The sequence below is a fragment of the Coenobita brevimanus genome, chromosome 30, assembly GCF_032717465.1.
Source record: "Coenobita brevimanus isolate Jiangsu-jjx chromosome 30, ASM3271746v2, whole genome shotgun sequence".
Classification (NCBI taxonomy): Eukaryota; Metazoa; Arthropoda; class Malacostraca; order Decapoda; family Coenobitidae; genus Coenobita; species Coenobita brevimanus.
The window spans coordinates 44,003,295-44,015,794 of NC_136983.1; the positions used below are offsets into that span (position 1 = coordinate 44,003,295).

The 12,500-nt window shown below is 42.4% G+C and overlaps 1 protein-coding gene across 1 annotated transcript in view; it reads left to right on the forward strand.

Annotated features, from left to right (window-relative positions):
* The first annotated feature begins 86 nt into the window (after positions 1-86).
* Mp20 (muscle-specific protein 20 transgelin) overlaps positions 87-12,500 on the forward strand; it is a 67,152-nt gene continuing 54,738 nt past the window's right edge. The window contains exon 1 of the mRNA XM_080268921.1: positions 87-240. Within this exon, the coding sequence (XP_080125047.1) occupies positions 211-240 (30 nt within the window). The 5' untranslated portion in view covers positions 87-210. The remainder of the gene's footprint in view (positions 241-12,500) is intronic.

The window sequence follows — 12,500 nt, forward strand, 5'->3', positions numbered from 1 at the left end:
CTTCCTGCTTCATCTCTCCGCCCCTCCTGACCCCCACCCCACGCCCCTTCCGCCAATTCCATAGTCATCACTGTAAAACTGGGCCGCGTATAAAAGTGGCTGTGACCAGGTTTGCCCTTCACACGTGCACGATCATCCAGTGAGAGTGGGTCGCCCTTTAGTTCCTCCTTCAGCGTCAGGTTTACCCTCGACTCTACCGCCACCGCCACCATGTCTCTCCAACGTCAGCACCAGATGAAGGTAGGTAGAGAGAGAGAGGGAGAGAGGGAGGGGGGGAGGGACATTCAAAGCCTCCCATTCCATCGTCCCCCTTCCATCTCTTCCCTCAATCCCCTCGCCACCGTCGTCTCCCGCCCTTCCATGCGCACTGCCTCCCTCATCGTATTTTCGCCTATGACGGATTTTGGCAAAACTCCGGACGAACGTAAAAGTGAATATTACTGTCGGTGATAAAAATAGCAACAGCGAAGAGGAAGTAGGGGGACCAGAACCACTCACGAGGTCTGGGAGCCGGGACACGGGCCTCTGCCGAATACTCCTGACCTAACGAAAACAAAGGAAGCCATTTTCTATTTCATGAATTTTGAATCTCGCTAGTACCTCTTTATTTGCGAAATATCTGAGTTTGGGAGCATCAATAAAGACACTGTATTGGGCTTTAATTTAGATATCATTATTATCGACAAATTAACCCAATAAATTCTAACACATAGCCTTTCCTAACCATACCTAATACCAAATCAAATCTAACACACACAGCCTAAACTAATCAAAACGAAACTAACATAAACTAACCTGAAGTGTTGACTCTGTAAAATACCTGCAGTATACGTATCCGTACTAAAATTTACTAAAAAAATGGAGAAGTATTAAGTGCTTCAAGTTCCACACCCTACCCACGCATTCCCTACGGCACTCAAAAAATCATTCCTAAAATCAGTAGTGTCTCGAAATTCTTACTGCATCGTATTAGTCCGTACTTTCTATCTGTCTATCAATCTATAGTCAGACGCCTCAATCCCGTGAGGGGTGGCCACAGACAAATCACCTCCATGTTGCCCTGTCCCCTGCCATTTCACTGAACTCCCCTCAGCTCACACCCTTCTCTCATATACCTCTCCATTCAGTCCCTCCATCTCATCCCCAGTCTCCCTCTCCACTCCATCCCTCCATCATGTCCGTGACCTCCCTCTCCACTCCATCCCTCCATCTTATCCTCGGACTCCCCTTCCCTCTCCTCCCTCCACCTCACATACACTCTCCTCGTTAGTCTCTCGCTCTCCATCCTCGTTAATATTCTCTTCATACCCTCCTTATAATCATCTATCTCAAAACTCTTATAAATTGTACCTACTGAGAGTTTAAAATTTTCGTCCACTACAATGTCTATGGCTAACGTGGGACAGGCCTTCACTATCTCTTAGCTGTAGGCCTTATCTCATTGCAGCAGTGAAGCAAAACACCTTGTACGTTATCAGCCTCTGTGTTATCTTGTTGGTATTAAGAAAGTATGTATAAATCCCAAGATGTATAAGATGGAGAACGATAAATGTCTGTATAAGGAGGAGAGCAAGAGAGCCCTTGAAGTCAACCATATGTAAGAAAATGGCGTCCAAAGAAAATGTCGTGGGATGGAGAGGTTAGACTAGCGTAGGTATTTATGTCACTGGTATTAAGTAAGGAATAAAAATACATGTTTAAAAATAATAGTGAAATAATGTACAGGGAAAGACTGAATTTCTGTTATTTCACCTCTTCTACTTGTCACTTTCCTCTGCTGGCTAATAATGCTAAGCTGAGAGAGACTTGGTATGTTTCTCCTTCTATAGATGACTCAATATGATGCGCCAGGCAGGAAAATAATACACATACCCCACGTGTGAAATAGAAACAATGTAACAGTTGGCTAGCTTATAATCCTTGACTGACTATATTCAAGATTGTAAAGCTGTCTCAGTAAATTTCTTTGCCTCTTCTGGTGATCGGCTGACTCTGACAACGCTTCACTGATAAATCTGTTTTTACATAAAGACACGTGTTCCTTTGGGCGATTTACACGTTGTACACACTGATACATCTCTTCTAGCACTTCAGCCCTGCCAACTGTACACTAGATATCACATGGGGTGGGGAGAGGGGAAGGGAAAACTACACCTTGAGAGAATGTACAAGCGGGAGCAATAATCGGTACCCCCACTGATAACATGGGCCGGGCGAGTGTGTATTGACTATCACTATTCTCATGATTTCATCCTAAACTCTCTACTAGACTATCCTCATTCTATATTTTGCATCACCATTGAGTTAACAGATCATTTACTTCCGTATGGCTTTGTGTGTTGGGGGGATACTGTTTATTGCTATCGAGTTAACATGCATTTCGAAACACACACACACACACACACACACACACACACACACACACACACACACACACACACACACACACACACACACACACACACACACGGGCGATCACGCGGGAAATACGAACAGCGTGGCAATAAATAACTTCCAAAAATTCTCCTTCATTGAGATAGAATTGGATATAGAGTTCTCCTTTCAGTGACAGAGCTAGGAGGGTGTTAGGATTCCGAATGAAGAGTTGTGAGGATGGATGGGACTTCAACGTATTAGTGGTGGAATGAGAAGGGGTAGACTGGGATGGTTAGGGCATGTGGAGAGGATGGAGGATGACACTTGGGTGCGGAGGGTGAGAGGTGCGAACTTAGAGAGAGGCAGACCGATGAAGACTTGGGCAGAGGTCATAGAGTGTGACCTCATGGATAAGGGACTTAAGATAAAGCTGCTAGAGATCGAGCAGCGTGAAGAGTCGCCATTAGATACCAAGGCTGATGTTTGTAAGGATGTAGGAATCTTTATAAATGAAGCGAAAAGAAGTGTGTCGCTCTTACAATATTTTCTAAGTTAAGCCTGCTTGCAGGGAGACAGAGAGAGAGAGAGAGACAGAGAGACAGACAGACAGAGACAGAGACAGACAGAGACAGAGACAGACAGACAGACAGACAGTGACAGAGAGAAAGAGACAGAGACAGTGACAGAGACAAAGAACTCGTAAAAGCAAAACATTCTTCCTCAATACAGGGGTCACTCTTATAGATGCTTCCCTTACAACAGAACACGTTTATATCAGTCATAACACTAATATATTTTTAACCAAGATGTCTGCATGCTAAGAGATGAAGTTATTCAAATGAGGAAGCCAAAATCATAAGGAAACACCAGCTGAGAGTCATAAACTTGTCATGTCTCAAAATACCATGCGTTGGGTGTAGGGGTGAGCGAACTGGAGAGGAAAGATTTGAGTGCCGATGAAGATTTGAGTGCGGATATGTGGATAAACATTTGCGTGTATATAAACATTTAGGTGTATATATAAACCTTTGCGTGCATAGAAGCATTTGAGTGCATATAAATATTTGAGTGCACATAAACATAGCTAGTGAATCCGAACGTAGGTGTATGGGCTTGAGGTGGGGTGGGTTGTGGGTTGTAAATTATGACTATATGACAAATGAGGGTGCCTGGGGTTGACTTTGACGGGTGTGAAGGTTGATTATGACAGCAGGTGTGGTCCTAAAAAGGTGAATATGATAGAAAACAGGCGCCTTCGATGACTACGTGACCCGAGCCTCGCAACCAAAGGAGTGTTAGAGAAATGTGCATGGCAAACAAAAGATTGAGCAGGATGGGCTGGATTTTTGCCTGGATGTGGGGGTAGGACACGAGAGTATACCCTGTGAAAGTGGGTGTTGTACAGTTAGTAGTTTGAGTGCAGTGAAGGACTGTTTGAAATTGTCCGCCAAAAATGAAAATCTCGGGGTGCAGGGGTAAAGAAAACTGGGCGTGGTGGAGAAGAAAATGGGTGGAATGAGCTTAGATTTTGCCTCGGGGTGGGGAAGGGCCATGACAATACACCCTGTGAAATTGGAGACTGTGGGATAAATAGTTTGAGTGTAGTGAAGGTTTTTTAAAAGCTTTCTTCAAGAACAATAATAATGCCAAGATAAGCACGCCTTTCTCTCCTCTCCCTGGCGTCCTTCAATGAGTGTAATGCCTGCTTAGATTTCAGTATGACAAACGGAAAATAATTTGAACTGAATGATAAAATTAGAATGCCAAAAAATGAGAGAAATTATTAAGAGAGAGAGAGAGAGAGAGAGAGTAGAAATGAACAGGACACTGCGAATAGAACTGATATGGCAAGAGGATAATATGCAAAGCTGAACATGACAAACTGAACATGCCTTGAGAGCTGACGGTGACTGAACATGAGATCAATTAGGAGATGAGTATGACAGGAAAGAAGAGCTTAGAATTGAATATGACAAGAAATGAGAGTACTTTAAAATGAATATGAGAAACGAGGAATTCTTAGAGAGTTGAATATGATAGATGAGAATGTTTAGACAGGCGAATATGAGGGAAAATGAAGGTGTGTGTGTGTGTGTGTGTGTGTGTGTGTGTGTGTGTGTGTGTGTGTGTGTGTGTGTGTGTGTGTGTGTGTGTGTAGATACAGGCACCCACCATCCACTCATTTTGTGAGTGTGTGTGTGTGTGTGTGTGTGTGTGTGTGTGTGTGTGTGTGTGTGTGTGTGTAGAAGATAGCCTAGTAGCACTGAGGACTAACAAAACACACATTATCCAGACACACCTCCAAATAAATCTCCTTTTTACGGAGCCAAGAAAACTGAAAGCTGTTGCAGTCTTTCTTCCCCTCCTGTCTTACTGAAATCTTACGCACGACACATCCTTCGCTACCAGGACCTGTTGCTGTTGCCTACCCTTGCTGTTCCTGTCGCTATCTTTACCCCAGGTTAACGTGAACCCAGTGGACTGCAGGCTGAAGCTCTCTCCCGCAGTCCACCCTCGTCCTTTTGGGGGAATAGGGAGGGAGTTGAGGGACGTTGGTGTGAATTGGCACCCCCCTCCCCGACAGGTGGTGTATCAGCGCCACCTGTCTAGTTCTCGGACTGAAAGGGTTTAACGTAGAGAGAAAGACAAGGATATGCCCAAATTTGAACGAATATATATGGGAATGAACGAACGATTTGAAACACACAATAGTAAATCTAGGGGTTTTTCAGTGCACTTCGGTCGTTGTATATTTCTTTCAGATTTGGGAAGAAGAAAATGACATAGGTGGTAAGTAGGATGCCATTAGACGTGTGTGTGTGTGTGTGTGTGTGTGTGTGTGTGTGTGTGGGTGGGTGGGTGGCGGTGGGTGTATAAATGTATGTGCACTTGGGCATGTGAGTAGGTGGCTGTATGAATATGTGCGTGACTGGGTGGGCCATGTGCACGGGTAGGCATGTGCGTTTGTGTATGTATGTGCACCTACCCCTCCCCATCTTCATGTATGTGCCAGGTCTTCTGAGAAACACACGCACACGCACCGGTGATGTAAACTTTGAATGCAGGCCAAAGGGGTGACTTCATGGCAATTTATAGATGGAGGGCCTAAAAATTGCGTGCGTGTGCGTGTGTGCGTGTGTGTGGGTGGGTTGATGTGTGTGTGTGTGTATGTGTGTGTGTGTGTGTGTGTGTGTGTGTGTGTGTGTGTGAGAGAGAGAGAGAGAGAGAGAGAGAGAGCAGGTGCAGAAAAGGATTTAAGGTCTCTCTCCCTCTCTCTCTCTCTCGAATTCTAGTACCGCAAGTGTCATAAGGGGCCTCGTAATTCCATATTCTTAGCGATTCATTCTCTATCCAGTCCCTCAGTATCGATAATAAAATAGATATAAATAGATACAAGAAAATATTAAGGAGCAATCAGTAAAATAAATCGCTTAGAGAGAGGTGTTAGGTAGCTCCCAAAGCCTCCCAGAATACAAACATGAGTCTTATTCACCTCTTCTTAGCGATTTATTCATTCATTTATTTATTTATTTATTTTATTCTTGGTGTATAGAAGAATTCTTAGCACCTCTTCCTAAGCGATTTATTTATTTATTTATTTATTTTATTCTCGGTGTGTAGGGGAATTCTTAGCACCTCTTCCTTGGCGATTTATTTATTTATTTATTTATCTATCTATTTTAAACTCGGTGTATAGGGGAATTCTTAACACCTCTTCCTTGGTGATTTATTTATTTATTTATTTATTTTTTTTTTTTTAATAACAGAACAAATGGGGAAAAAAAAAATCCATACACCAGACTACTGGTGTCCTCTATTCATAAAATATCTGTAACAGTTAGACTTGAACAGTTGTGGGTTGAAATTTGGAGGAAAACAACTCTGGGGAAGCGAGTTCCAGAGAGATGCAGTTCGGGGAATGAAAGAATTCTGATAGGCAGAACTTCTGCAATATGGTTGAGTGACATTCCAGTCATGAGCGCTACCAGATGCCCGTGTAGCACGAGGGAAGGCATGGAGAGGTGGCACCATGGACGCAACCTCGTCTGAGCACTTGCCAAAAAAATATCTGTAAAATAATGCAAGGGAGGCAACATTCCTTCTTACTTGCAGGGGAGGTAGTTTATATGTAATGGCAGGGTTGTTAATGATTCTAACGGCTTTATTCTGAATTTTGTCCAGTTGTCTTAATGCAACCTCTCCACAACCATTCCACAAGGGTGAGCAATATTCAAGCTGAGAGCGCACATGACTCTTATAAATTATAGCTAACTGCTCATCGGCGAAGAAGTTACGGACTCTGTACAATAATCCAAGTTTCTTTGAGGCGGCCTTAGCAAGTGATCTTACATGAGAGGTCCAGTTGAGGGCACTGTTAAGTGAGACACCAAGAATTTCAATACTTTTGGAGATGGGAATATTAGCAGCACTGAAGGTAATGTACGAATCTGGCAATATCTGTCTATTAGTAAACTGTATATATTTAGTTTTACTAGCATTAAAAGAGACAAGGTTGTTTTGTCCCCATTCACTGATTGTAGCTAGATCTTGATTTATGGAGATGGCTGTACTGAGTTGAAAGGTAGAGATATTAGACTTTGTAAATGGATGTCTGAGTGTGAATGAACTATGTAGTGTTGAGTCATCTGCATATGAGTGAACGGGATTGTGAGTGACAGATAAGAGATCATTAATATGAACCAGAAATAGGGTTGGCGCCAGAACTGATCCCTGCGGCACGCCGGCGTTAATTGAGTGGAAATTCGAATATACATCATCTACTTTTACTCTTATTTTCCTGTCACTAAAATAAGAAGAAATCAAAGGAACAAAAGACGTTAGTCCATAGCAAGGGAGTTTGGACAGCAGGGAGCGGTGCCATACTCTGTCGAAAGCTTTAGAGATATCAAGAGCTACTGCATGAGTTTCTCCAAAAAGATCAATTGATTGATGGATGGCATGAGTTAAGAGATTGAGTATGTCAATGGTGGATCTTTCGTGGCGAAAACCGTATTGTCTATCACTAATTAAGTTGTTGGATTCAAGATGTTTAACAATATGCTTATTAATTAAAGTTTCAAATACCTTACCAAGAGAAGATGTGACAGCTATTGGTCTGTAATTGGAGGGGTCAGACGAACTTCCTTTCTTCGGAACGGGGTGGATATTGGCTTCTTTCCATGAATTTGGGAATAAAGAAGTACGTATGCATAGTCTGAATAATTTAGCTAGGACAGAGGCAAGTTCAGGGGAACACTTTTTCAAAACAATTGGCGGAATTCCATCTGGGCCTGGAGCTTTGTTGGTAGGTAAATTGTCTAGGATGGATTTTACGAATCTTGTCTGTATTTTAAGTGGGGCAATTTCGGGAGAATCAAGTTCCAGTACTGAGACATTCTGGCTGGTATCATCTATGGTAGAGTTTCTTGCAAAGGTACTAGCAAAGATATCTGCTTTCCCACGTGGGTCATTTGTAATATTGCCATCTGAAGATTTTAGTGGGGGAATGGAAGATGACTTGTTAAAGTTATTATTGAAAGAATTAAGAGTTGACCAGAATATTCTATTGTCATTAGGGTTGTTAAGTAGTTTTGATGCTTGCTTTTGAAGAAAGTTTGATTTAGATAGATTTAATACAGCTTTTGCTTGATTTCTAGCAATTTTAAATTGGGAGAGTGATTCAGATGTTTTTTATTTTAAGTAAGAGCTATATGCTAATGACTTTTGGGCTGTTGCTCTGGCACAATTGCCATCAAGCCATTTTGGAGAGTTTGATCTTTTAGTGGTATGAATAAATCCATACCAGCTAGTATAAGTCACAAATGTGGGACTGGGTAGTATTGGGATCACTAGAGAAGAAAGACTGCCATGGAACATCAGCAAGATAATTTCTAAATCCATCCCAGTCAGCCCTGTCAAAGTGCCATCGGGTCACCCTGACAGGTTCAGAATGGGAAGGTGTAGGAGGGTTAACTAATGAGGCTTTGATAACTAATGAGGCTTTGATGAGATTGTGGTCAGAGGATCCAAGTTGTGATAGTACCTCTATCCTGTATTGATCTGGATTATATGTCAAGAATAAATCCAAGAGATGGGCATTATGGTCAGGATTATCAGGTATTCTGGTTGGTTGCTTTACCAACTGGGTGAGATTAAATGATTCCGCAAACAGCTCGCATTCTAGACCAGCGTCGTCAGTCCGGGCAGAATGCAATAACCATTCAACATTGTGTATGTTAAAATCACCCAAAATGGTAATTTCATTGCCAAGGGCAAGGTCAAGGTTACTCAACTGAGTGGATATGGAATCAAATACACTGGGTTCCGAAGAAGCATTGGGGGAACGATAAACTACACAGATATATTTGGTAATGTTTTGGCAATTTAATTTATATAATGAGTAATCAAAACTGGATGAAGTGAAGTTTAAAATAGTATCAACTGCATATTGGGATTTGATATAACAACAGGTGCCGCCCTTGTTTCGAAAGTTTGTAAGGAGATGGTAACCGGGAAAACAAAATGGAGATATATCGGTAGAGGGTGAGATTTGTGGTTCTGTGAGGAAAAGGGCCAAAGGGGATATGGACTGAAGGAAAAAATGAACTGAGTTTAAATTTGTGGTAAGGCCGCGGATGTTGGTAAAGAATAAGGCCACACCGTCACCTCTTCGCCGACGAGCATTCCCGGAAATAGCAACAGTCGCTGTATAGGGGAATTCTTAGCACCTTTTCCGTAGCGATTTATTTCTTTATTTATTTCTGTGCACGACTCCAGACATTGGTTTAACAGCTGGTTCCCTGACTGACTCTAATATTATGCTATAGTCACGAAGAAGTGCTGTGGAGAGGATGTAGCGCCGTAGCATTGCCTCTTTCTACCTTTCATCTGTAACAGTAGATTACCACTAAAAAATGCTAGTCACGAGGAAGTGCTGTGGAAAGAATGTAGAAATGAAGGACTGTCTTGTTCTGAGCTATATATAACAATGACAATAGAACACGATGTTAGTCACGAAGAAGTGCTATGGCAAGAGAGAGAGAGAGAGAGAGAGAGAGAGAGAGAGAGAGAGGAAAATATACATAGGATGAGATACAAAAGGAAGGATTTACAAGACAAACCAACGATGCTATGAAGAACCTAAGAATTCATTATTATCATCATTATTATTATTATTATTATTATTATTATTATTATTATTATTATTATCATTATTATTATTATTATCATCATCACCATCATCATTATTACTATCATCATCCTCATCTTCTTCTTCTTCTTCTTCTTCATCATCATCATCATCATCATCATCATCATCATCATCATCATCATCATCATCATCATCATCATCATCATCATCATCACCATCATCATCATCATCATCATCATCACCATCATCATCATCATCATCATCATCATCACTATCATCATCATCATCATCATCATCATCATCATCATCATCTTCACCATCATCATCATCATCATCATCATCATCATCATCATCACTATCATCTTCATCATCCTCATCACTATCATCATCATCATCATCCAACTCTTTACTGCAACATCAGGAGCGTTGGGGCCCGGGGCTAGGTTAATCAGTCCCTCTATTTAAGACAAGGTTGACCCTCCTCACTCTTCCCTGAGTAGTATTACAAGAGCAATAAACCCAATCATTCCCTCAGATACGAACCTCTACGGGCGCCAATCGGTTTGGAGAGTAATCCACTAAAACTATGGTTACCACCCAGCGTAGTAAATGGTTTCTTGGGGTACAGGAAACCATTTGGCTTGTCATTCAGTGCAGAGTCACCGGAGGGCATCATTATAACTGGCTAAAATAATAATAATAATAATAATAATAATAATAATAACTCATACACTGGAAAGATTAAGACGAGAAATGCAAAATAAATCGCTTAGGGAAGTATGTTTGGAAATATGTCACGTACAGTACACTAACTAGAATACAGCCCTTAAACACACACACACACACACACACACACACACACACACACACACACACACAACCAAACAAACACACACACACACACACACACACACACACACACACACACACACACGACCAAACGAACGCTGACACACACGTACACAAAACCAAACAAACACTGACACACACACACACACACACACACTGGCAAGACTTCCCTAGTAACCAGTTTCTATAGATATTAATACCATCACACTTCCCCAGTATCCACCTTCCTGTATCCACCCACACCACACCACACCACATCACCCCTCACCATCCTTCACCACACCACACCACACCACATCACCCCACACCACCCCTCACCACACCACACCACACTACATCACCCCATACCACCCCTCACCACACCACACCACACTGTGCCATGTCGCACTACATCCACCCACACCACAGCCAGAAGCACCACACAACCCTCCAGTACAATGCACCCACGCACCCAGGCACACCAAACAGCCCGTGAGTGATGAGGTGATTAGGGAAATAAAACTCGTGCCTCAGGAGAGAAGCCAATTCGTAAGTCCAAACAGCTGCTTAACCCCAGCAAGTGAAGGGTGTCCTGTAGCGGGGCGGAAAGCGTGCCTCTTGTGATATTAGAGAGAGAGAGAGAGAGAGAGAGAGAGCGTTAAGCCAATAAATATGTAAATAACACAAGTCATTCCGGTTTGTCGTTTGAGTATGCATTAAAAAGCATGGTAATCATTTCAAGGTGGACGACAGGATAATTAGCGCTCTTAATTATAGTGGTCCATGGAGTCAGGTAGTGCAGAAAATGTCATGGCGAAGTTGGGCAAAATTAAATCACAATTTTTTCTTTATACCACTTTTGATTATGTTTGCACTGTTAAGAGTTCTGCTGAAGCCAAAGAAAAGTCAAAGACCATCTCTCACCACTCACGCTGCATGATTCGATTCTGACAGAGATTGGCACATACCCTGTCTTTTGGCCTAAGATGTGCTTCAGTTTTAATGCAGATCGATGAAGAGCCAGAAGTCATGGGTAAAGTTTGGCGTGTGGCATTATGTAAGCAAGAGCATTACGAGATTACAACCCTGGGCCAAGGCGGAGTGTGTGGCAGAGCTTGTAATAGTTGTTCAGTCATTGTAGGCATTATTTACCGGGTTAGAAGCAAAAATGTTGACACTGCCACTATCCCGCAATGGTAGGAAAGCCTTTAAAAAATTCCTGGATCCGGATGATGAGCCGGATCACCACCAAAATCTAATGGGTTGTTCCTCGAGCCGTACCCCACCCCTCCAAAAAATTTCAGCAAAATCCGTTCATAACTTTTTGAGTGTTCCTGCCTACAGACAAACACACAAACAAACCAGCGGCGACAAAGACATAACCTTGGCAATGGTATAAACGTCGATCCGAAAGTGACCAAAAATTTCCACAAACTTGTACTTTGTGTGTGGATGTAGGAAGAAGGTGTAGGAATTGGTGAGGATCGAGTGAAGGTGAGGATCGAGTGAAGGTGAGGATCGAGTGAAGGTGAGGATCGAGTGAAGGTGAGGACAGAGTGAAGGTGAGGACAGAGTGAAGGTGAGGATCGAGTGAAGGTGAGGATCGAGTGAAGGTGAGGATCGAGTGAAGGTGAGGATCGAGTGAAGGTGAGGATCGAGTGAAGGTGAGGATCGAGTGAAGGTGAGGACCGCTGATCACCTTCTTTAGTGGCAGTGGGGGTGTAAGTTAGCGGGAAGGCAGCGAAATGGCATGGGACAAGGAGACATGGAGGCGATTTGTTAGCGGCCACCTCTTACGGGATTAAGGCATCTGGCAATAGATAAATAGATAGATAGATGGACAGACAGATGGATAGATAGATAGAGAGATAGATAGAACAGAAGAGAGAGAAATGCCAAGTCAAAAAACACATTATTTTTGAAGCTACAGGGAAAGGCGAATACAAAGAAACAGACAAACAATAACAACAACAATACCTGCAATAACAACAACAATACCTGCAATAACAACAACAATACCTGCAATAACAACAGTAATAACAACATTTTCTAAGTAAGTGATATTGATGATGGCAATAACACACACACACACACACACACACACACACACACACACACACACACACACACACACACACACACACAC